This window comes from Lygodium microphyllum, chromosome 28 (assembly GCF_053477565.2).
Source record: "Lygodium microphyllum isolate KBCC chromosome 28, Lygodium_microphyllum_v1.1.10, whole genome shotgun sequence".
Taxonomy (NCBI): Eukaryota; Viridiplantae; Streptophyta; class Polypodiopsida; order Schizaeales; family Lygodiaceae; genus Lygodium; species Lygodium microphyllum.
This window is the reverse complement of record NC_141162.1, coordinates 107648479-107675543: the sequence shown is the minus strand read 5'-3', so window position 1 is coordinate 107675543 and position 27065 is coordinate 107648479. Positions and strand designations below refer to the sequence as shown.

Genomic DNA, 27065 nt, shown 5'->3' with positions numbered 1-27065 from the left:
AGGGTACTTTGGTGCTTTCTGGTACAAGGAAGCATTTTGGAGAAATAACGAAGATATGTTTCAGTTACTTTTGAGAACCTCGGGTATTCTGGGAATTCTGACAAATATAAGAGTCAGTTTTTCACTAGAAATTCTTGAGGAAAAAAAGGTTTCCCATTAGAAAGGGGTATATGAGGATCTCAGTACTCAAAGAGAGATACATTAGGATCTACACAAAAAGTTGCTTCAATTACTACTACTGAGTGACAATGAGCCACACTCCCAACTTTTATCTCATCTCATAGCAACTGCAAATATTTTACCTGAGGATGAACCATGGAGCCTCCTGCTGCTAAAGAGTATGCTGTGCTGCCTGATGTTGTCGATAAGATTAATCCATCTCCTTGAACACAGGTGACAAATGATCCATCACAGTAGCACTCCAGATATGTCAAAAAGGATGACATGCCTCGATCAATGGATACTTCATTCAAAACTAGATGTGATTCCTCAGATGCTTTTCTTTGAGCATCCCCTGATTCATCCAAGTTTCCAGCTCTAACAATTCTGCACTCTAATCGATGGCGAAGAGTGATTTGAAGAGGGCCTCGCATTACCGTTTCTAAGCAATCCTTGTAACGATCACTTTCTGCAAAAACGGAAGCCCATAGGCATGTAAAATGTTAAAAATTACTTTAAGACAATATTGCCAAGTGATTACATATATGGCTTGTAGACACATACGGAATGGTGTCATGAAACCCAGTGACCCCATGGCAAATGAAACTAGTGGAGGGACTGGTCCCTTGAACATAGAAGCAGCCTGTCAATGCATCCAATAAAAGAAAGTGGATTAAAGACACTTAACACAGCTTAAAAAGAGTATTTACAAGAATGTCTACATGAATCTTTGACCCAGACATTGAAATACATGTTTAGGAAAACCACAAAACTGAAAAGGCGCTAGCTTTGCAACCAGATCTGAAAACTAACTATGTGCATCTGTTGGTATGCACATTGAACAGGCCAATAAACAAGGTGTGTCTTCAGCCTATGATAATGCGAGTCTTCACTCTTAGCATCCAAAATCTAAAGTTTAACACAACTCACACTTGTTGCATCCATGCAGACTAATTGCGCAGATTATCATCACAAGAGAGCTTTCTTTACTCCACAGGTACTCTTCTGAAAATCTGTTCTTCTTCAGTTAGGCTATATTAAGAATGATGCTAGTGAAGAAAACATAATCAGAATAAAAAGTAACATACCCAGAGGACAGTTCCATCTCCACCGAGAGTTATAACAAGGTCAACCTTTTTGTGCAATTCTTGCACCTCTTCCTCTGCAGCAGACATTAGACCCTGTCAAAGACATGACTGTTGAACTTCACATGCAGGTCAAATGTGGGTCTTCAATGGTTTCAGAGAGTATATGCTGTCCATACTTCATCTTTGTAGTCTTTGCTAATGTTCAGTATTTTCATGATAGAAGCATGTCATCATTGGTGCATAGCATCAAGCATTGAGAGGTTATTCATTCAGATCATCCCAAGGGCTCCTTTGTCTTAATCAACTTGCAGGTATAGTACTTATATTATTACTAAGGAACTCATCAGACCCCAGCATCCACAATAGTCTGTATTGATTAGTGTATCTGTTAGTCAGTATTTGATATGTTGATGGATATAGTTAGCCTAACTTGAGCCACATTCTTAGTTTGTAAAGTGCATATACTATTTTCCAATTAGTATGTTGAATATAGAAACAGCAAGAGAGTGAGCTGAAGCAAAAAGAGAAGAGTGTACTTGTTAGAATGAAAGATAGAGTGAAAGTACAACTTATGTTTAGGTCAAGGGTTAACCTAACCAGCCTTCCACCAACTAACTAGAGTTAGGTTTATTTTACTCTAGAGCCTAGTGTCACTACTTTAAGTTTCTAAGACACTACGTGTACACACCTTACATTGACCCTTTAATAAGGGTCCACACCACACAAATTACATTGGGCGTTGCCCATAGAATTGGCAAATTCTAACATCTCTCAAGCCCACACTTCTCTTATTTGTATGATCATGCATGTATGATGTATCCACTCCGATCTATGTAGTTATAAGTTGTAGGTAGCAGTAGCGCATGTTATGCAAGCAGCATTAGGTTTTGGCATGTTACCCTCAAGTACTCATCTTATATACTCTAATAGCATCGCTATTTAGGCTTGAAATATCTATTCTATTATCTTTAGTCCAAAATAATCAAGTTAGTTTTTTTCGTACTAATATCGTACTGTACCTCATAAAATCTTAAGGTACCATTTAGTACCGTATTTTATCGTACCATACCATATCGTACCTTTCATACCTCACAACTATGTGTATGCGGTTCCATCGACTATGCACACAATGACTCTCTATGGCCAGCTCCAACACATGAAGTTTGAGCCTAAGGATACCATCCAATCATTCTTGCTTCATGTTACACAAGTATAGGATCAACTTCGTCAAATGCAGTCTACCCTTCAAGAGGCTCATCTGGTGGGGATTGTGGTCTACAAACTCCCTCTAGAGTTTGATGGAGTAGCCAATGCTTTATAGGCCCAAACATCATCGACGCCAATGAGTTTTACACATATGTCCTCAATGTTGCTTGAACATGAACTGTCTTTGTGATTACATGGGAGACTTTCATCGCAGTATAATGGCTCCAATGAGGCATTTGAAGTTGTTGAGCTAAGAAATGCATTACATGCAAGTTGGTTTCTTACACAACCCCAAAACAAGCTTATTTAATGAAAAATGCAAAAATGGTATGCAATTCAAGAGAGTTTCAATGAAACCCTAATTTGGGAGGGTCCATCCATATCTATAAATAGACACGCTACTCCCACTCAGTCTTCATCCTTTTGTACACGTTTATCACTCTGCCGTGCAAAATTTCAGCCATCAGTCACCTATCATCTAATGTCCAACCATCACCGACTACAACCCATCACTATCCAGCCCTAAGCGACTTGTTTCCCGCCATCGCCCTGCTGTTTGGAGGTCTCCATCTATTGTGTCATCATAGCACCTAATCAGCCTGTGTTTTCAGCATCTAGTGCTAGGCAATAGGCTGTTGCTATCTCCCCCACTAGGCAACCACTGCAGTACGTTTGTTTTTGCTGTCCAACAAGTTGCCTACATTAGCAAACACCTTTCCTATTGTCGCTTGACAGTTCTTAGCCTCGGGTGATTAATTTTCAGCCTTCTCTAATGGTATGTTGCTCTGTTTACCAAATTTCAGCCTTCAACTGCTGTGTTTTGGTGACCAGCCTGCTGCCCTTCATTATTCAGCTCTCTCTCATCTCCGACTAGTGGTTACAGTACTTGGGATCCATCTCTAGTGGACATCATTTTCTGACACTATTGCTTTGCCCTTGGGCACTCTTCATTCATTTACAGTTTTCATTCACTTTAGAGTTCTGTCCTTTCTCTCTCCTTCTGCTTGTGTTTGTTTCTATATTTGAGTTTTGAGTTTTTCTTTTAGGTTTGAGTTTTGCATGTCTATGTTTATATTGTTGTGTTTCTATTGTGGTCGTAGACTCTATGTTTCCTTAATGTAAACCGTAGTGGCTACTCCACGGTTTTCTTCATAGCAACTTCATAGAGGAGGAGTAGGAAGAAGTCGAAGAGCCAATACTATCACTGTGGTAAGAATGAACATTTGCACAAGGATTATAAAGAGTTAGTGGCTTCACGAAAGAAGAAGGAGATGACAAACAAGCAGGATACAAACTCCTCCATCAAGTCATCCTCCTCTCACTCCAACTCGGATCTCCGACCAAGGCGAGGGCCAAGATGCGAAAGGGATCTTCTTCTTCAGATCAATGGCAAGGCTTGGCACGCCTTCCTTCTGTTGCTTTCTAGTACAGGTGATGCAGTCATCCCTCATGACTCTCCAATGCCAAAGAGGGAGTGTGAGAGGATGGTGAGATGGGGTAGGTGAGCCTCATCCATATAAGTATTCAGGTGCCCAAGATTCAGAGAGAAACTTTCCTGCCATTTCGACTAAAGTCTAGCACTTTTTAAATCCTAGAGTTGAGATTGACTTTCAAGCTCATGATGGGCTATTCCTTGACAAAGAGCAAGATTTGCTCCTCGTCCAAGCTCACATGATGGGACACTTTGGTGATCAAGGAATCCATGGTTACCTGTGCTTAGAGGCATTTTTGACAAGATGGTCATGTATGCCATTACGAGGCATTGTTTGACAGACACAAACAACTTCTATGATTCTTCTCTATTTTCACAAGCTCGTACAATTGACATCACCATAAAGTTCTATCAGAGGCACCTTGGTGGTGACTTGATCACCCACTCTTCGAGTATCCATGGTCTTATCTGATGGTCCTTGTTGTATGGAATATGATGTGTCCTTATTATTGTAGCATTGTATTATAAGATCACCCACTATTTGAGAGAGGGTGTTAGCAGTCTTGTTAGTTTACACATGAGTCTCGGCGTGTGCAATAGTGGGCTGGACATTACTATTTATTTTAGGCACTTTTATTGTCATTATTGTGGTGATTTGTGGCATTTATGGCAGCATTTGTTATTGGCCAACCCGATACATTATTTGCATTATTTTCTATCTATTTATATGGCTCCCTCCTCCAAAGTCGTTATTCATCACTTGGGATTCCAATGTAGGTCTTGTTGGAGAGAGGGAGTCAATGCCAGTGCCCACACAGCCAATGACTCATTGTTATATGCAAATGTCTTGTGTTTAGTATGTGGATTTCATTTCCCGAGCATATCTCTGAGCTCTCCCTTTGCAGTGTTCTCTTGTTTTCTTTTGTTTTCTCTTTTTTTGTGTTGTGCATTCTATTACAGCAGTCTTCTACACTTCCATCATTGCATTCTCTCTCTCTCTCTCTCTCTCTCTCTCTCTCTCCCCCAAGGCGGTCTAGTTATGCCAACCACCCTAAAAGTGCAAGAAGTGAAACAAAATCTTTATGTGCAGCTACACACGATCTCAAAATTCAGGCTTGCCAAAAACCAGATCGATCCATAGTAGGTCCCACCACATGGCGCTAAATCTCAAACAAAAGGAACAAGACCTCTCTCGCCACTAGGTAGAGATAAACCGATGGCAAGATGTCTCCATGCTTTTAATGTAGAAGAAGCAAAAGCCATTAGAGATATTCCATCGAGAAAGAGTTGAACGAAGGGAGAAGCTATCCGCCCACATTTGCTAAAGAAATACTTTGCATTGAAAAGAGTATTTTGTCAATCCAACCCTCCATTATCATTGATTTCCACCACCTCATGCTTTTGTGAAGTCTCTGATGGAATTGCCCTTACTTACTAGCCAGGCATGATCCTTGGTAAGCAAATGTTAAATCTAATTCACCAAGCCATGCTCCAGATGTGCAACCATCTCCTACCTATGAGCCTCAATTTGAGTCAAACAAGGATATTATGAGCTCTAACATTGTGATTGTTTGTTATTTTGCGGTTTTAGATACTCTAGATGGAGAGCACATCATTGCATATCATTTTGGGCACTGTGAACCATTTTGATCACTTCAACAAGCTGTCCTAGGTGCCCATTGTTGGGAATAAAGACCTCATGCCTTTGAATGTGCTCGGGTGTGAACACACCCTTAGCACTTGTACTTACACATATATATCTATCTAAAAACCTAAAGGTACACACTCGTCATTGTACCTAAAAATGTGCTCACTCTCTACTCTCTGCTCTATCTCACTCTCTCTGTCTCTCCCTGCGCGTAACGACTGACTGTCTCAATCTTCGTGTCTCTCCCGTCACTACAAACTGGTATCAAAGCTGCGGTTAAGGCGTTCGCACTCCTCCGAGCTCGTGCACGTCAACAGGTCACGTCTCTGTCAGGCGACAGTTTCAGAGTGCAGGCGCAAGACAGAAAACGTCATCTCTAAAGACAAATGACAAGTCGTGAACTGCAAAAGGTGGTCGTGGATGCTGGAGACCAGGCAACAGGGCAGCTCACTGGGCAACGTTGGGGCAGCAGTCGACGACCAGTCCACGCAGGTCTAGCGCGTAACGAGGCAGCAGTCAAGCAGGGAGCAGGGGTGGCAACGTGGCGTTGCAACAGACAAGGCTCAGACCAGCGGGGCTCACGAACGGCGACCACCGGGCGATTTCAATGGAGCACGCAACAGGACAAGGTGTCGGGCTGCACGAACAACGGGCAACAAGTCAACGCACCTCTTTTTTTTTTCTTCATATTATTTTTCCCCCTACCAAGTGTTCACACATACAAGCACAGAGTGCAAATCTGTGTCTTGAAATTTGGAGCTTTTCCCAAATTTGGTTCCTTACACACATTGCAGTGGCCTCTGGACTAGAAATTGTAGACATTGAATGTGCAAGCCTCAGAAATTTTTTGGGGATTCTCAAATGCAAGTGAGATGTTTCCTTGGATGAGTCAATTTCACTAAAATCTGTGCAATCTTGGCCCGAAAATTTGGGGTTTTTCCCGAATTTGGGATTGTGACGCAAGACAAGACAATTTGTCTCAAAAATTGCAAAAATTTGTGATATTTAGTCCCTAACATTTGGGGCTTTTCATGTACATGCACAAATTGGGCTGAAATTTACCCAATTTCTCAACATTGATGCACATTGGACCCCGTGCAATTTGGGGCTTTTGCAGTTTGGGCAAAATATGTGCAGCATTTGGTTAGTTTATGTACATGCAAGTTAAATTCCACGCAATTTGGACATCAACACTTGGTAAAATTTGGGGGTTTTGCTGAAATTGCTTTATTTTGGCAAAATTGGTATGTTCTATGCATAACAAAGAAAATGCAGATGTATGGATGCTTTGAGCACAAAATTTTGGGGCTTTTGACCGTTCGTGTCAAATTTTATGCTCATGGGTACATGTGCAACAGAAATTGCAGCTAAAATTTGGGATTTCTCATGTAATGTGATGCATATGCCCTTGGAACAGCTGTAATCAGTTGGATAATGCTGTAGCCATGGTTTGGTGCTTCTGAAAATTTAATTACATATCTGAAATATGTGCTTCTACGTGGTTATTTGTTACTGGTTGGTACTTGTTTGCACCTTGGTCACTTGGGTGACAGTTTTGGGCCTGCATTTGCTTTTTTTTGTCACATTTGGGCTGAAAATCATGGCTGGCAACAATGACAGCAGCAATCTGATGCACATAAAGAAGCTTGAAGGCGCACATGACTTTGCAGTTTGGCAAAAGCAGTGCTACAATATCCTGTTGCAAAAGAAGTAGGCAAAGCCGATCAAAGCCAAAGGGGCAAAACCCCTGGACATGGAACATGACGATTGGGATGAGTTGAATGAGCTTGCATGCTCAACCATAGAGCTATCGATTTCTGATGCCTTGCTGTTCAACATTGAAGGTTTGGATTCTGCATATGCTATATGGACTAGACTAGAAGAACTGTATGCACAGAAGAGTGCTGCAAGCAAAGTGTATTGGCTGAAAAAGCTTATGGATTTGCGTATGAAAGAGGGTACAGCAATGTCTACTCACTTGAGTGAGTTTAACTCCATTTTCAGCCAGCTGGTTGCCTTGAAGTTCATGATTGATGAGAAATTTAAGGCTACTTTCTTGCTTTGCACTCTACCAGAGAGTTGGGATACATTCAGGACTGCTATGAGCAATTCTAATGTGATCCTTTTGTATGCTGATGTAGAGAGTGCTCTACTTATGGAAGAGATGAATCAGTAGAACAATGCATCTAGTAAGTCTTCCAGTGCTTTGCATACTAGGGGCAAATCACAGCAAAAGGGCAAATATGATAGCAAGAGATGCACTAAATCACATGGCAAAGATATAGAATGTCATCATTATGGCAAGAAGGGTCACTTTAAACGTGATTGCTACAAATGGAAGAAAGAGAAAGGAAAAGGCAAGAAGAAGATGATAGCAAGGAAGAGAAGAAGGACAGTCAGCCTAAGAAGAGCAGTGTAAAAATTGAAGAGGTGAATGTAGTCACTCATGACAGTGATAGTGGGAATGACGTACTCTTTGTCTCTTCACACTTTGGTGCACATGCTTTACTTGCACATACAGATGATGACATGTATACATGGATTCTCAATTCAGGTGCTTCCTTTCATATCACCCCTCATTATGAGTGGTTCTCTGCCTATACAAGGGGTCGACATGGTGTTGTCCATCTTGGGGACAACTATACATGTGAGATTGCAGGTATTGGCAATGTGCAGCTACAGTTTCAGCATGGCTCTGTCTTTACACTTCACCATGTATGGCATGTACCTCAGCTCAAGAAGAGCTTGATTAGCATAGGGCAGCTAGATGATGATGGTTTTCATACCACCTTTGATGATGGAAAATGGAAGATTTGTAAGGGATCAAGAGTGACTGTTTGAGGCTGCAAGAGTGATACTTTGTATCCACTTCATGTATCTAGTGTGTGTGACTATGTTGTTGTTGTGACCGACCAGCCAAGTGTTTCTTTGTGGCATGGCCGGTTGGGACACATGAGTTAAATAGAAATGAAAGTGCTTTCTCGTTTGGGTTACTAGCCTTGTCTTCGTTATGCTGATTTTGAGCACTGTGATCATTGTATTTATGGCAAACATGCACAGACGTCTCATAAAAAGTCTATTTCTTTAAAATGTTCTCCTCTAGAGTTAGTACATTCGGATGTATGTCAAATGCCACGATTATCTTTAGGGGAAAAAATATTTTGTCACCTTTGTTGATGATACTACATGGAAGGTATAGGTTTACCCTATTCGTGGCAAGGATGAAATGCTTGACAAATTTAAAAAATTATTGGCATTGGCTGAAAATCAAACAGATAAGACACTTAAGTATCTTCGCTCTAATAATGGTTGGGAATAAGTGTCCAAGGCCTTTCAAGCATTTTGTGACAGCAAAGGGATAAAGAGAGAGCTCACTGCCCCTCATAATTCACCCCAAAATGGAGTTGCAGAGTGTATGAATCAGGCCATGTAGGATAAGGTCCGTACGATGCTATCTCATGCTGCATTACCCCATGGTTTTTGGGCAGAAGCTGTTATGACAGCTGTTCACTTAATTAATCGGTCACCAAACAAGTCTTGGGAAGGGAGGGGAGTTAGCGTGGTCGGGCAAGCCACCTTCATATACTTATCTAAAAGTATTTGGCTGTAAGGCTTTTGTGCACATTCATAAAGAAAAACGCAACAAACTTGAGCCAAAGTCTTGTAAATGCATTTTCCTAGGATATGGTGACGAGGGTGAAATGGAGTATAAATTGTGGGATCCTGAGAAAAGGAAAGTAATATGCATCAATGACGTTATCTTCTGGGAAGATCGCATGCACAAACAACCCGAAAAGATTGAGGAGGTCCATAGGGTTGCATTCCAGGAAGAAATACCTTTTGGACAGCAAAATGTGCCCGCTGTACAACAGCAAATACCTGCTGTAAATGAACTTGTAAATGCAGGAAATGATGCTGGAAATGATCAGCCAACTATTACCCATGAAAATGAGCCACTACATGTGCAAAAACAACCAGGACAGCAAGCTGTTAATGCTGATTTGCAGGCTGAAATGCTAGGACAGCATGCTGAAAATGGAAATTTGCAGGAAGAGCCAGCAAACAATGACCACTGGGTTAGGAGATCATCTAGCGCTACTAGACAACCTGACAAACTTGTTCCTGGTGCAAACAATGTGGCTAATTATGTCATGTTGACAGACTGTGGTGAACCGTCTTGCTTCAAGGAAGCAATGGACAGGAAGAAATGGTATAAAGCCATGTTGTCAAAGATGAAATCTCTTGAGAAAAATGGCACTTGGGACTTGGTGCAGTTGCCTAAGGGGCAGAAAACACTTCCATGCAAATGGGTTTACAAGATGAAGGTAACTTCTGGCTCCTCACCAAAGTACAAAGCAAGATTGGTTGCAAAGAGGTACAAGCAAGAGCATGGAATTGACTTTGATGGCATTTTCTCTCCTGTAGTCAAGATAACTACATTGAGAACCATTTTGGACTTGGTTACAGTTGAGGATATGGAGCTTATACAGATGGATGTAAAGACTGCATTTTTACATGGTGATTTGCATGAGGATATATATATGCAGCAACCTGAAGGGTTTGTTAAACAAGGGAAAAGAAAAGATGGTATGTAAACTCAAAAGGAGTTTGTATGGGCAGAAACAAGTACCAAGAGAATGGTATCATAAGTTTGATACATTCATGCAGTCCCAAGGCTTTCATAGAAGTCAAGTGAATCACTGCTTGTACACCAAGAAGGCAGCAGATAGCAACCTGATTGATGACATGCTAATTGCTGACAGGGATACTCATGCCTTGGATTCATTGAAGCAAAGTCTTCATGGCAGCTTTGACATGAAGGATCTTGGTGATGCAAATCACATTCTTGGTATGCGAATACTCAGAGATAGGTCGACAGGCTTACTCTATCTATCTCAGCAGAAGTATATCTCCAAGGTTTTGCAGTGTTTCAATATGAAGGGGAAGAAAACAATTGGGGTTCCATTGCCTCCATATGTGAAACTCAGTGCAAAGGACAGCCCTACATCTAATGATGAGAAGGCTAAAATGGCCAAGATACCATATGCTTCAGCTATTGGCAGTTTGTTGTATGCTATGGTTGCTACATGTCCTAACATTATCTTTTCAGTGGGAGTGGTTAGCACATACATGGCAACCCCTGGCAAGAAGCATGGGGATGCAGTGAAAGGTATTATCAGATACCTCAAAGACACAAAGGAGTTGTGTATCTGCTTTGAAAAGCAGAAGGCATCTGTTGTTGGTTACATAGATATATGTATTTTAGTTTTGTATCTTTTCTTCTCTTAAGGCACATTGCCTTTAGGTGGGAGGTTGTTGGGAATAAAGGCCTCATGCCTTTAAATGTGCTCGGGTGTAAACACGCCCTTAGCACTTGTACTTGCACATATATATCTATCTAAAAACCTAAAGGTACACACTCATCATTGTACCTAAAAACGTGCTTACTCTCTACTCTGCTCTATCTCACTCTCTATCTCTCCCTGCACATAACGACTAATTGTCTCGATCTTTGTGCCTCTCCCATCACTACACCCATGTTTTGGGCCTAGCTACTTGCATACCAATTGTGGCCTCATATTGCCTATTTATAGATAGCTTGCCCCCTTTACTCATTCGTCCACCTGATCAGCTAACCCTCATTCCTCTCTCATTTCCCTACTATCGTCAGGCACCCCCACATTGTTGCATGTTGGGGCTGACCGCTGCAGCCTTGTATCTTTCACCTATCAGTCAATTTGTTCCTTCTCTCCCCTATGTTTCGTTCAGTCTTCTTCTCTATTTGCTCCAAGTTTGCTTTCATTTCCTCTCTCATTTCCTCATTCCTCTCTCATTTCCCTACTATCATCAAGCACCCCCACATTGTTGCATGTTGGGGCTGACCGCTGCAGCCTTGTATCTTTCACCTATCAGTCAATTTGTTCCTTCTCTCCCCTATACTTCGTTTTGTCTTCTTCTCTATTTGCTCCAAGTTTGCTTTCATTTCCGTTATGCATTCTCACAATTGCAAATCCTCCTCCAGATTTGTGTTGGAAGAGAAAAAGAGAGACAAAGTGGAGCGAAAGATGAGTCTAAGCTCATCGTTGTTCTTCTTCCATTATACTTCCATCATACAAACTGAAAGAGACTTACATACATAGGTATGACTAACCAAGACTAATTGTCGTTAAGTCACTGACTACACTGACTTATTGAATGTCACACACATATACAGCTGTACCCAGCTAATGTCGGTCACATACATTAAGATAGATTGACTAAAGAGTAACGGAAGCTTGATATTCTAATACTCCCCCTCAAGCTCAAACCATCTTATAAACTCTAAGTAGCTGTCTGAAGTATATGAACTTTTCTTTACCAAGAGACTTGGTAAATATATCTGCTACCTGGTCTTCAGTCTTTACATGAATCAAGTCAATCTGCCCTGTAAGAACCATTTCTTTAATGAAATGGTAGTGAACCTCAATATGTTTGGACCTAGCATGGTAGACAGGATTGCTAGCCAACATAACACTACTGAGATTATCACAATGCAATCTCACTTTGCTTTCCAACTGTATTCCCAAGTCTTTCAGTAGTTTCATCAACCAAACTGCTTCGCAAGCCGCTAAGGTAGCTCCTCTCTACTCAGCTTCTGTACTAGAGAATGCAACAATAGGCCGTTTCTTACTCTACCAACTAATCATATTGTTGCCCAATCCAAATCCATAACCACTGGTTGACCTCTTGTCATAGGCACAACCAACCCAATCAGCATCAGTAAACCTTGTCAAGTCAAGAGATTTTCCATATGCATAAAACAGCCCATAATCTGTAGTACCCTTTACATATCTCATGATCCTCCTAACTGCATCTAAATGTGGTTTGCGAGGCTTCTGCATAAACTGACTAATCAGCCCCACTGCATAACATAAGTCAGGATGGGTAATAGTCAAGTATATCAAGCTGCCCACCATCTGTCGATACATCGTCACATTCTCTGTGTCATTCCCAACATCAATCTATAGCTTGACATTCTGATCAAGAGGTGTCTCCATAGGCTTGCATTCAGTCATACCATACTTCTGTAACATATCATGAGCATACTGCTTCTATAGCAACCATATATCTTAAGACGTAGAGAATACCTCAATCCGAAGAAAATACTTTAGTTCACCAAGGTCTTTGACTCTAAATTCAGCCCGTAAAATATGATTTAATTTCACTAATGCCCTCTTCATCATCTCCAGTAATGATAAGATCATCTACATAAACCACTAGAAATACATATCTATGATCTGTCTTCTTCGTGAACAAACGGTGAGCTGCATCACCCAATCTAAATCCATGTTGCTGTAAATAATTGCTGATCCAAGTATTCCATGCTCTAGGTGTCTGCTTCAATCCATATAAAGCCTTTTTCAGCTTACATACATGTGTAGGAAAGTCCGGGTGAACATAGCCTTCAAGTTGCTCCATATATACTTTCTCAATCAAATCACCATTCAAGAAAGCATTCTTGACGTCCATTTGCCATAACTTTCAGCCTTTGCATGCTACCAAAGCAATTACAGTTCTGACTGTTGCCATTTTAGCCACCAGACTGAAAGTCTCCTCATAGTCAAGGCCATATTGTTGTGCATATCCTTTTGTAACCAGTCTAGCCTTATAGCGTTCTAACGAACCATCTGACTTGCACTTAACCTTTTACACCCATTTGCAGCCAATGGGGACTTTGCCTTCAGGTAACTCAACCAATTCCCATGTCTCATTTTCAACCAGGGCTACATACTCCTCATCCATGGCAGCACACCAATTATCATCTGTAACTGCATCATTAAACTTTGTAGGTTCTTTGTAACCTGTCACACTAGCCATATATGCATAATGGTAGGCCAAATAACCTGTGTATGTAAACTTGTCAACTGGTTTTCTGACTTTCTCAGATCTCCGTAACTGTGGCTCACTCTGAGCTTGCCTCTCATGAGGCAGTACATAACAACTCTGCCTTGCTCCAGGAGTCATAATAGACGGAATGCCCTATCCAAACTGTTGTTGTTAGATGACTCATAACCTGCTGTAAGTGGACCTGTCACATCCTCAAGCATCTTTTCATTTTCCTTATCCAATCTCCCCCTCACTGACATGTTCGTGTCAAGTGGACATAGGAGCACGACTCCACAAGCATCCGGACCAAGGATTTACTGTAGGTGACCCATCACCTATAGGACCACTCATAGATGTACTCACTGTAGATGTATTTTCAGTATTACTAGTGATGGTTGATCCATCAGTAGCCACTACAACAGGATTACCATACCACAATGCCAGCTCATCAAAAACATCTCTACCAATCAATGTCTCATGTGTAGACGATACATAACACTTGTAAGCTTTCCACTCTTGTGCATAACCAAGGAACACACTCTTGACAGCTTTAGGATTCAATTTCTTTCTCTTTTCATCAGGAACACATACATATACGATGCTGCCAAATACCTTCAAGTGTGAAATATCAAGCTTATGACCATACAACCTCTCATATGAAGTTACATTATAAATCCCTACTGTAAGGGTTCTATTTAGCACATAGACAGCAATCACTACTGCTTCAGCCTAATAACCATTTGGCAAACTCTTCTCATTCAGCATAGCTCTTGCCGATTCAATCAGTATCCTATTTTTCCTTTCTGCTACACCATTCTGCTGTGGTGTATAGCTATAAGTTAACTGTCTTCTGATCCCATGTTTAGCAAGATACCTGTCAAAGTAATTAGAGACGTATTCTCCACCTCTATCTAATCTAAGACATGAAATTTTACAACTCAACTCATTTTCAGTATGCTTCTTGAAGTCCTTGAATGCCTCAAACACATCATCCTTATGTTTCAGTATGTAAAGCCAAGTATACCTGTTGAAATCATCAATGAAGGATACATAGTAATGAGCACCACCAAACGAAGTATTATGAGACGAATCCTATACATCTGAATGTACCAATTGCAAGGATCGTGAGCTATTCTGTGCATGTCTCATAAATGGAAACCTTGTCTTCTTTCCAAACTGACATACATCACATATATGTCCAAAGTTGTGATACTTGAACTTAGGCAGTCCAAGCACAATCTTCTTTTGCTGCACAGATTTTAGCTTGTGTACATTCACATGGCCAATCCACTTATGCCATATCTCAACATCCCGTATAGCACCATGATCATGTGCAAACACGGCTACTTTCCATTCTAAAATTGACGCATCAAAAGTAAACATTCTGTCATCTCTTCGGCCTCTAGTAATCAATTTGCAGCCATTACTATATTCTTCAACAAAGTATCCATCTCTATTAAATCTCACCTGTAGATTCTCTTCTGCCATCTGTTTAACTGACAAAAGATTTTTGGTTACTATAGGTACATGTAGTACATCATGTAGGCTCTTTTCTTGCCATCAAGCATCAATAACAAAACAATTCTTGTATATTGAATGTAATGTTGGGTGTCATCCCTAGTACACATATAACCATGTGAACCTGCAACCATCTCATCAAACCATTCTCCATGGGATATGATTTGAAGCCCCTGAATCAATGTACCATCTATCATATCTGTTCTATCAACCTGCTCATCATGAGCACCGCTAGAAGATGCATAGTACCCATGCTATTTGCCCTTTGCCTTCATATCTCCCTGCTTCTTGTAACAATCATTTGCAATGTGTCCATATCTGCCGCAGTAGTGACAGTCCTTATCTCTATTTGACTGATCGTTTGACTGCTATGAACCAGATCCACCACCTCTACCATGGGGTAATCTCCTCCTGTCTCTAAAGCCACCAGATCCACACTGGCCCTGTGTATTTATGTCATGCCAGGCATTCTATCGATGCTATCCATAAGCATTTCGAGTATCTCCTCGACCTTGAAAAGAGCCACGGCCTCTACCGCCTCTGCCACGCTGGCTAGAGTAAAGAACAATGTCTCTACTTTGAGACGTACTAGAACATATATTCAGTCCAAGCTTAACTTCCTCATGCAGCAGCAAAGCAATCAGCTCATCCTAATCAAGGAATTCAGCTCTCACAGAAATAGACGTATTAAATTTTTTATACTCTTTGCCAAGTCCATTCAATGTCACTGCAATCATATCATCCTCAAACACCGAAGATCCAATGGTAACAAGCTGATCCGCTATGTTCTTGATCTCTGTAGTGTAGGCCTGAATGCTTCTGTCATTCTTAGATATGTTATTAAACTGTTGCTTTAGCTGAATCTTTCTTGCATGTTACATTTTCATAATTCTTCATGAGTATGTCTCATGCATCCTTTGAAGAACTGCATCTAGTAATCTGTAAAACCACAGCATCTGATATACATAAAAAAATCAATGTAACACCTTGCATGCTCTCTCAGTCCATAGCTTATGAGCTCTTTTTTTATTATTTGTCGAATTCATTTCATGCATTTCACGTTCAACCTCATCACGTGTACATAAGTCCCAATAATCTCTGTCAATCAAAAAGTTCTTCATACGGAACTTCCATAAAGCAAAATTTTTGTTGTCCAGCTTTTCTCCCACAATTTGAGTGATATTGTTAGTGCCTTGAGCATTTGACATTGTTGCAGCTTAGGTATTCAATGATGTATACAACATGTAAGTATCTGACTCCTTTTCCTACAGTTCAGGACCAGTTTCCTGCTATTCATGACAGTTTCCTACAATTCATGACAGTTTTTCTGACAACCTGCTTGCTGTAAATTGTATTCCAACAATGAAAAAACACAGTCAACTGAGCATAAACCAAGCTCAAATCAGTTCAAAACATTCTATAGTAGTGGCAAAATATCCCAGCAACAAACTGTATCCATACAAGTATCAATGTTTGTATTGTATGCAAGTAGCAGTACCAAATACAGCCAGCCCACTGCTATAACCAGCAGTATTTTCTTTGTTAAAACAAGAATATTCAGACCTCAAAACAACCCCAAAACATCTCATTCAGTTGCCACTCTATGCAGGAGTTGATACATGTCCAACCGGTCAGAATATATTGCATGTATGTCAAGTGAAGATGATAGGTATCCTTCCTACAAACAATAACCAGTCAATACCTTGGTATAACCAACAACAAACCAATCCAAACTTTAGACTTTCAACACTCACAATGTCCCAAAAAGCATCTACCACTCAAGTGGTATAATCCAAGCATTTGTCACTAGCAAATAAGCATCACAAATACTTCAACCCTTTAGGCATATTGTTTCCAAATTCAGGATAGCAACCAGTTCATTGTTTCCAGCATGTTGGAGCATTTAACACTCCAATATCATACTCAAATGCATGATAATAAGGGCATGTATGTTGTTAGGATGAAAGCCACCAATCCTCTAGAATCACCTGCCGTTTACTACAGGTGAGGAATTTTAAAAAACTTTCTTCTGCAAAGTTATAGATCGCATCAAAACGGTCAGGAATCGCCGGTCGTTTCTCCAAAAACCATTTCTGTAGCAAGATATAGCTTCTGCAAAAAAACGAGCTGTAGGCATAGTCTCATTTGATGACGTTTTCTTCAAATCTAATGTATTGATGTCAAATGGCTACTGCTAAGCCTTCAAACTTCAGGCATTCAAGCTCTGATACCATTTTGGAAGAGAGGGAGAGAGACAAAGTGGAGTGGAAGATGAGTCTAAGCTCATCATTGTTCTTCTTCCATTATACTTCCATCATACAAACTGAAAGAGACTTATACACATAGGTATGACTAACCAAGACTAACTGTGGTTAAGTCACTGACTACACCGACTTATTGAATGTCACACACATGTACAGTTGTATCCAACTAATGTCGATCACACACATAGAGATAGACTGACTAAAGAGTAACGGGAGCTTGATATTCTAACAATTTGGGAATACACACCCGTCGCCAAGGAAGATCCTAGACACCTCCACCAAGATTAGCACACTGCAGCCTATGCTCCATAAGGCAAGACAGAGGTCACTATCATGGACAGTTTCACGTCATCATTGAGTGCTTCCGAGGGCCCCCTATTCATAATATCAATGAGACAGGCACATCTCCGTGCTTCAACCCAAGAGGGCCATCCTCAAATGACACGCAGCTCCCTACTTGAGCCAGTTTCTCCCCATGATTCTTGTTTCCCCCCTAGCATCATTATACTCACTCATGCACACAAGAGATAATCTATATGATCCCTATCATTGGCTATCATGATTATAGATCTAGACTAGTCTACCATGGTTTTATCAGTTTCAGCCCTTTAGCTTTAAGTTTGGTAACTTTCCCTTTCTTCTTCCCAAGTCATGTATGTATCGGAATCATGGCAGCCTTTGTTGGGTCTCATGGGCCACTTTGGCCTCTTTAGAGACGTTGATATATTCTTTCTTTCTATGAGTGAGAGTACACAAGTAAGGATATAGAACAAACATCAAACAAGGTAAAAGGACTCAAAGAACAAAGATTACATCTGCTTATTTCTTGGAAAACAATTGAGAAACTCAAGCCAATATTAGTACTTGATTAACAGTGTTATGCAGCCTGAACATAATCATGAGACTAGAGAACCAGTTCAAACCTGTATGCCATGTCTGCACAAAACTAAAAAACTCGTCTTCTGCAAGCAATTCGTTCTTTACATGAGGCTCCACAAAGACAGACAAATCTTTTTCCTCCTTCAGCCACCTGTAAGAAGAATATCCGAACTTTACCGGTAGCTTTTGGAGTTAGAAATCTCAATATACTTATGCAAGCATTTGATGCTAATATAGAGCAGACTGACCCCATTGAAAACTACAGAAAGTTAAAAACGTACTTGACCATCTCTTTACAAAGGACTTGAACTGAGGTTGAGTTGGGCTTGCTAAGAATGGCAACTGATTGAGGGGGTGAGTCCCATTCTAAGAGTATCTGTTTAAATGTAAAACAGCCACCAACGTCAGAAGAGCAAATGAATATAGTGCAAGTGCAGCCAAAACTTGTCAAGGCTACCTTCATCACTTGTAAATGGGTGAGTGTACTGTTAATGTGAATCTTTCTGTAGTTCCATACTTGTTAAAGAGCCACAAGCTACACGTAACATTCTTCAACATTATCAAACCAGGATATCAAACAGACAGAATGCAATCACAGCTTATTGGTACCTGTTTACTGCTTCGGACAGCAGTTGTGATGTATCCTTTTCCAAAGGAGACCACATCATGCTTATGATGTCGATCTTTAGCACCATCACAACCCCATGCCAGAGAGAATGATACCTGTGAAAAGGAACCAAAATCATTTTTCCTTATACCGACTCATATTTAACAACAAAAGCTAACTCTAGGATAATCAGACAAATTTTCCATTTACAACAACCAAAAAAAAGACAACAGCACTTCAACAGGTAAATCGTGAAGGAGATGTTAAGCCTTCAACAACTGACAAATCACTGTCTGAACTTTTTTGACACAGCAAAGAAAAAATTTTGAAGCAAGTAAAATGACCTTCTTTGATAACCATTTGAAGTCCTCCCGGGAGTTTGATTCTGAAAGCACCCCATCCCCTCCAAGGACCTCGTGACTGCAAATCCCATCCTTCCCACAGCAAGTCCCATTTTGTTCATTATGTGATGATTCATTGTCATCAAAATAATCTGAATAATTATTTTTCCCGGCAGATAGCAGGTTTTTCCCTTTGACTGATGCTGCCAGAGCTGAAAATAAAAAAGCAACTAGTGGCTTGGAGTTATATATTTAGAAGGGAAAGCTCCTTTTAAACAAAAACTTAACACGTTGTCAATTATTTTGCTTAATTGGACATTCCAAGAAAAATAATGGGGTACAACTTCTTCCTCGTTAACCTATTCTTCTCAGAAAACTTATCTTGTTTAAGAAACGATAAAAGCTGGGGACAAACTGTGCATACCACAAAACTAAAAACATAGAGAGGGAAGTAAGAGAACTACCCCCCTTGTTGACCATTCTATGGGAAGTCTTTCATCCATCAGGGGCAGTCATCTAAAACTTCACCAAAGAGTTGCATGTAATTTTGGTCCTCTGTGGAAAAGAGCCAGATGACCAGGTAATCAGGAAAAGTGTATCAGCGAGCTACTGGCATCACTAATGATCCATCTAGTCTTTCCAAATGAGCTGGAGCCAAATAAGCCAGTGTATCTTATGCTGGCATGACCAACAGCCAACAACCTCAAACACATCAACCGTCCATATAGGTCTCAAAATAGTCCAAGCCTGCCCTTTGAGCAAAACCCTTGGCAACAAGCCTTGCTTTGTGCTTGTTCAAGGAACCATCCGCAAGGTACTTGGTTTTATAGACCCTTCACACCTATCACCTTCCGCTTCGAGGGACACGGAACCATACCAAGTCTAATTACACTCCATAGAATCGAGCTCCTCATACATGACCTGACCCAAGATATCCTATGCAAGAGCCTCCGCAACTATAGTAGGCTCACTGGCATGAAGAATCTATGACATAAGAGCATACTTCACACAAAGTGAACTATTTCGCCAGGCTTGTAAGTGAGTTGATCAACATGGACCTGTAGGAGAAGAAGGAAAGTGAGAAATACATGAATCCTACATGAACTATCAATACCAAGAAGGAATCCAAATGGACTCATCCTACTGCGAGAGAGACTGAGTAGCCTCCAACACTTGTAATGCACCTGTGTGGGGTAGGGACTCCCCCTCACCAAGGAAAGGCAAATCCTCTTCATTTGAAGAAGGCTTTCCCCTCTGACAGTTGAGCAATCCTAGAAAACTCTGGAGGGAAGGCTAAAGCAATGGAAGTATGTGACAAAGTAGTAGTTGCATTCATCAAAGGTGGTAGGAAAGCTGGAGTAGAGGGTGGAGAAGGAGGAGGGGGAGGAGCCAAAGACGAAGGAGGAGCGCTAAAAGGCAACCTAGAAGGAAGTAGAGAAACTGAGGGTGGGGGAGGGTCAATCGATAACAAAGAATCACCTACAATAGAAACATCAATAGGATCCTCAGAGGCCAAAGCCTCATCGAAGATCGCATCCTTGCTCACCTAAAGCTTCCATGTCGTCGGGACTAGAGGCAACAGCCCTTCGTGGTAGTGCTACAGCCCACGAAGACGAGCTTCCTCGACTTCAAGTCAAGCTTTGTCTTCCTCTTCTTCTTGTCCAAATGGACAAATGCATCACATCCAATGATGCGGAAGTGAGACGCAAAGGGCTTGCAACCAAAGAAAGCCTCATAGAAAGTCATGTCCTATAATGCAGAAGTTGGGAAACGGTTGTAAATGTGAACCACAATAGCCATCGCCTCACCTCAAAGGTTATGAGAAAGTCCCCGATGCTCCAACCTCGATTGCACCATCTCTAGCATCGTTCGATTCGCACACTTCACCTCACCGTTCTTCAAAGGTGCGTTTGGATAGGTATACTCCACTTGAATACCGTGATCCCTACAAAACTAAGAAAAGAGATTAGAAGTAAACTATCCACCATGATCTATTTATATGCCACAAACTTTGAAGGTAGTTTTTGTCTCCACAAACACCTTCCACTTGCAGAAACAAGAGTATGTCTTGCTCTTGTACTCAAGAAAACAAGACCACACATAACAACCGAAGTCACCTGTAAGCAACATCAAATACTTGGCCTTCCCAAGGGAGGTCACGACCATAGGTCCACAAAGGTCTGTGTGAACCAACTCAAGTGGAGTAGAAGCTCTGTGGCTGCCTATGTTTCTTGCCCCTCAAACAACTAGGGCACAAAGTGTACATAGAAAAAAAATCAGCAAGTCCCTCCATCTTCTTTCGAGAAGCCCAATGTATAGCATCAAAATTTAGATGACCATAACGAGCATGCCAAAGCAGCCCAAGCTCGTGGGAAGACCGTGTGGCTAAGGTGGTGAGCGTGTAAAGCTTACCCTACCGAGATCCTATCCAAAGAATGGCACCTGTAGAAGTATTCTCTACTATCACCGCATCTTGTGTAAATACCACAAGGGTACTAAGCCGTTTAGGACCATGAATAGACAATAGGTTAAAACCTAAATCTGGTACATAGAGAACTTTGGCTGAAAAAGACTGCCTATCTGGTAATAAAGGAAGAGTCTCTACTCCTCCAACAGGAACGGTAGAGTTGTCACCAATGGTGACTGTGCCCCCTCTATCACTCAAATCCTGAAGTCAATCGTACCTGTAGGCTGTAGGTCATGTGAGAAGAGGCCCCATTGTCAATGAGCCCAAGCTTCTCCTGAGCGGAAAAAGCAAGAGCGATATCCTCTCAGCAAATACATGCACAAAGACAGATTGTTACCACCAAGGCAGCCTTCGTATCCTTTGAATCCTTCTCCTTTGGCCTCAAATGGGGATACTTTTAACAACACTTTCCTCGGGATGAATGCCCTTTCCATAGTGTGGGCACTCGGGCTTCTTCTTCTTCTCATCCTTCTTGTCCTCCTACTTCTTGTCCTTGGCCTGCGTCTTCTTCTTCTTCCCTCCACCTTTATCTATAGTAAATGTGTTGGTGGAGCCAAAACCACTAGTCCCAACCTCTCTGAGTCGCTCGTCATGCTCCAACACAAGGAATAAAAGCTCGTCTCATAAGAGTGTCTCGCAAGTCCTCAATGTGATAAGGCTGGTGTAAAAGACATCGAACCGAGAAGATGGCAGCAGCTAAGTCAAAAGGATCATAGCCATGTCTTCAAAGGATATCATCCAACCGAGAGAGGCAAGCTCCTCTCTCATATCCTCTATCTTCGTGATGTGCTCCGCCATACAAGAGGAACTATCAAGACTGAGCATCTACAACTTCTTCTCAAGGGAAATCTTGTGGGCAAACATCTTGTGCTTATACAAACACAAGCTTCTTCAACACTTCTACCCCGATCTTCAACCTACAAACATGCACAAGGACAAAATCCTACAAACTCATAGAGAGAAAGGATTGGGCTTGAGAGTTGAGCCAATCCCACAAGGCTACTCGGTCCATAGAAGTCCCATCTCCTAGATCCTCCATAGGATGGGGGATGGGATATAAAACAAGAGTCCAAACATCAAAGGTGTCAAGTATGCACTCCACCTTACATGACCACAATGAACAGTTAGAACCATGGAGTTTGTCTTCTTTGGGTAATGAAGGTAAGACATGCACCTGTACGGAGGGTATCAAGGATAGCATCTTCACTAAGGATGGAGCCTTCTGTGATAGATAAATAGAAGGGGGGCAAGTGCTAATGAGGAACTCCTCTCGCCACCTATAATCGTAATAATCACATCTCCGTTCAAAAGAGTGTCTAGAAAGAAGTTCCTCCTCTAATTCATCAAAGCGCGTAAACTAGTAAGACATCTTTGATCCGGCAATCACCCAGACAGTTGCATTTGGCAAACAAAGGTTGTTGCCTGCCACCAAAAGGGGGTTGCCAACACCAAGAGGCTGTCACCTATGTTAGAGAGCTACCGTCTGCACTAGAAAGCTGCCGCCTTTAAAACGCAAATTTTCCTTTGCTACAAACCGCAAGAGATAGGAGCCGCCTTATGCCTAGATGTTGTCGCTAGGTCGAAGAAAAATCCCAAATGACAATGAGCTAGCAACAAGAATGCACACAAGAAGACAACAAACAAAGAAAATACCTCTAAACCACCAAAGCTCTTATGTCTCCATTAAAATTTGACAAGAGCTCATAACCAGGAGATGACAGACTGACAAGACTGACATAGGTAGGCTAACAACAATACCTTGATAGGCCACAAACCATCTCTTTTCCCAAAAAACTTAAATAAATAAATATAAGAGAGGAATGACACCCTATGTACACACATGCATGCACACAAGGGGGGGGGAGGAGGGTGTGTACATGTGCATGTAAGAGAGATTTTTCATTGATGATGTAAATATGGAATTTCACGAAAAACTTGTATTAGTATGTTAAGAGAGACCTATGTAAGTTAGATTTAAGAAAGTGAAAAGATGTGAAAGGGGAAGAAAATGGAGATACAAAACCTAAAACAAAAGGGTGATTAGATCTTGTTTCTTAGAGAGAGAGACTTAAAAAGTTTGATCGAGCATACTTACGACCAAGAAATAGCCAAGAAATGGTACAAAATGGGCCAGGGAATAGGAATAGCCATTTGGGGGGTCGAGATTCCAAGAATGCATCCAGCCATTCCTAAGGGCTGGAACAACCATTCCCTGTTTCTATGCTATTTTCTCTTGTGGCTTCCTAGCTGACTACTCGTCAAGCTGCCATCTATGCCAATTTTGTCATTTGCCCTTTGATATACCTCTACAAACATGCACCTATGAATATATCTGCAATTGTGTCAATCTTTCTTTGTGACGAACTACCATGTGTCCAAGTAGGTCACACACTCCATGACTAAGGCAAAAAAACCATTCCTTTATACAGAGAGAGAGAGAAAGAGAGAGAGAGAGAGAGAGAGAGATTGAAGCACAACTCCAACTTTTCTAGTTTTCTTAACTACCTTTCACCCAATTCTTTTTTATACATTTCCTTGATTGCGAAATTGGAGCACTTGAGTTATCCTAATGTCGAAGTAAGTGTCTCACCTTCTCCTCTTAGACTTGGAATCAACATGTAGTCTCTCATATCTCCCTCTTAAGTGCATGTATAACCTCTGTCCAAATGTGAGTGAGAGTCTTTCAAGTGGAAGTGTGCTGCTGTTAGATTACCTCATTGCATCCCATTGTCTATATGTACCATGCAATAATATGCTAGAAATGAGCTCCTCTATGACAATGTCATGCAATCCAATCTGTCAAGGCGAAGTTGAGCATGCAAATGATCCTAGTCTAGCAACCTAACATATAAACATGGTAACCATGAAATGCGTTTCACAAGCACTGAAATATGAAAAGCTAGAAACGGCTAGAACATTTCACTGAAACACTATTGAAACATGATTTTTATATGGGAAATTTTTGTTTTTCCTTGCTTTTTAAAAGGTTTTTGCATACATATAAGATGCCATCCTGAAAAAGACAGCATTTCTTTACATGAAAGGATTTGCATGAGATAGATGTACAAGTTGGAACTCACTGTTTATAAAAGTACTATCTTATGTGTATTATTCAACCATTTCATTTGGGACTTGCCCAAAGGTGAAATGTTTCGGGGTGAAATGCAATGTTTCAAGGCTGAAATGTTTCAGCGGTGAAACATTTCGTGGTTACCCTGCATGTGAAAGAATATGCTCCCCTCAAATCCTTGAATCCATAAGCTGGTCTTCTACCTATAGTCCAAGACACTACTCCCTAAGTCAGTATCATCTATTGTTGAAGACATTTGAAGACTTCCAAAATGCTCCCACCGACCTCTTGCGCTTTGAGGAGATTAGCAATCCCAAGTACAATGCCTTCTAAGTCCTATCAATCACACCACATCTAGCACATGCTACCAAGACTTTGGCAATGCCAAGGCAATTGCCTATTGCCACACTCCTACGTGCTAGAAGCAAAGAAAGAGAGAATCTTCTTTGGCCTAAAGCTTTTCTCCAATCTCTTCTAAAGTCTATCAAGAAAAGTTGAGAATACCCTATCTAAACTCTGGAACTAAGCAAAAAAGTATGTTCATTGATCAAAAGAGCAACCTTTCATCATTTTAATTAATTACTGTTAGCACAACTTACTTGAACACTGATAATTTTGATCATAGCAATGAAATAGGACTTTGTAACAGGTTGGTTTGAGCAGATGTAATGGACATAGAGATGACTTGTGGTTATCAACTCTTGATAACAAGCTAAACAGAAGTGGATTGTTGGGATGTAAAGGTCCTTTATTCACCTCCGTGTATTTTACACATGTATTATGTTGTACATGTGAATGCACCCTTACGGGCCCTAAGTATAAATACATTTTATTCTTTGTGTACCAACACATTGTTGGTACACCCAAAATCTGTTCGTCACTCTTACTCTCACTCTCACTCACCTGTTCACTTCCTCTGCTGCAAATCTTCACGCTTCCGCTACCCGCGCGCTCCAACAACTAGTATCAGAGCTGAGGTTCAGGTGCTCGCGCTCCTCGAAGTCCGTATGAGACATCACCAGCTCTTCGCTCGCGAGAAATCAGTAAGTCGTCACTCATACAGGTCAGGTCGTCACTGTTTCGAGGCACGTGTATGTGCTGGACAGTCAGGCGACAGTGTTGCAGGTCACGTTTTGTGCAAGCGACAGCCTGATAGACAGGCAACAGGTCGTTTTTGACCTGGCAGGCAGGGACAGGTCGTTTTTTGATCAGGCGGCAGTCAAACAGGTCACGAGCAGCCAGGCGCAGGCTGCACAGGTCAACGCTGGTCACAAAACTGCAGCGACAGGCTGCGTGGCATCAGGCGCAGGCTGCACAGTCACACGATGCAGTTTCGTCACGTTTTTTGAGCAGGCGACAGCTCACGCAAGGCTGCGTGGCATCTGACGGGCAGCGCAGGTCAACGGCTGCAGTTCGACACATTTTTCCTTCCAGAAATTTTTTAAAATTTTTCTAAGGTTTACTGCAAGCAACCCCTTTGCCACTGATGGGAGTTCGCGCGCGCAAGCACAGTTCTCACATTTGGTCAAATTTGAACCTGGAAATTTGGGGCTTTTCCCAGATTTGATGTTGTTTATGCTTGACAGTGACATCTGTGTCAGAAATTGCAGACATTGTGCGCATTGACCTCAATTAATTTGGGGATTTTTCAAAATTTGTTGGAATTTTGCTCATCCGAGTAAAATTTCTTGGCATTGGACCAAGAAAAATTGGGGCTTTTCATGTATTGATGTAATTTTGCCCAGCTGAGTCAGTTTGGCTGACATTTGCGCACATTTGGACCTGGAAATTTGGGATTTTGTGCAGAATTTGATAAATTTCTGCATTATTTGCCTGTGCAGTGGCTGGTTTATGTCAAAACAGCAGAGGATTATTGCTGGTTATGCAAGAACAGCAATGTATTTGCTGATTTAGCTTGTGCTCTTGCAGTTCAGTGCTTTTACACTTGTACTTGGGATAAAATGGCTGCAACTTCTTCCAGTTCTGACATTAAAAGTTTGATGGAAATCAAGCGATTTGATGGTCAGGGCTTTGATCTTTGGAAAGATCGTATGCAGGGCATACTGTTCCTAAAGGATTGTGAGGATGCTTTACAAATGGATAAACCCGCACAAATGTCTGAGGCGGATTGGGCCACAGTCAATAAAAGGGTTGTGGCTTATATAAAGATGGGTGTCACTGATGACATTTTGACAGACATTAAGGGTTTAGACACTGGTCATGCAATATGGGAGAAGTTGAAGACTACCGATAAGATAACTACACCTGTTAATCAGGTGCATTTAATGCGTAAGTTGGTGAATATGCGGCTGGATGAGTCCAAGCCTACAACTGAGCACTTGAGTGCATTTACTGGCATTTTAAATCAGCTCAAGGATGCAAGTTTGGATTTTGATGATAAGTTGAGGGCGATCTTTTTGATCATGACATTGCCTGACTCTTGGGAGACTTTGGTTGTTTCTCTCAGCAATAACCCCAATCTCACATATGATGGTGTGAGGGGTTCGATCTTAAATGAAG

General features: G+C 41.3%; 1 protein-coding gene across 1 annotated transcript in view; it reads right to left on the bottom strand.

Annotated features, from left to right (window-relative positions):
* NADK1 (NAD kinase 1) overlaps positions 1-27065 on the bottom strand; it is a 63413-nt gene that overhangs the window by 940 nt on the left and 35408 nt on the right. Inside the window, exons 4-10 of the mRNA XM_087670894.1 lie at positions 19012-19220; positions 18670-18783; positions 18342-18436; positions 18105-18211; positions 1248-1321; positions 724-802; positions 303-628 (exon numbers count right to left, since the gene is read on the bottom strand). Coding sequence (XP_087527020.1) covers positions 303-628; positions 724-802; positions 1248-1321; positions 18105-18211; positions 18342-18436; positions 18670-18783; positions 19012-19220 — 1004 coding nt within the window. The remainder of the gene's footprint in view (positions 1-302; positions 629-723; positions 803-1247; positions 1322-18104; positions 18212-18341; positions 18437-18669; positions 18784-19011; positions 19221-27065) is intronic.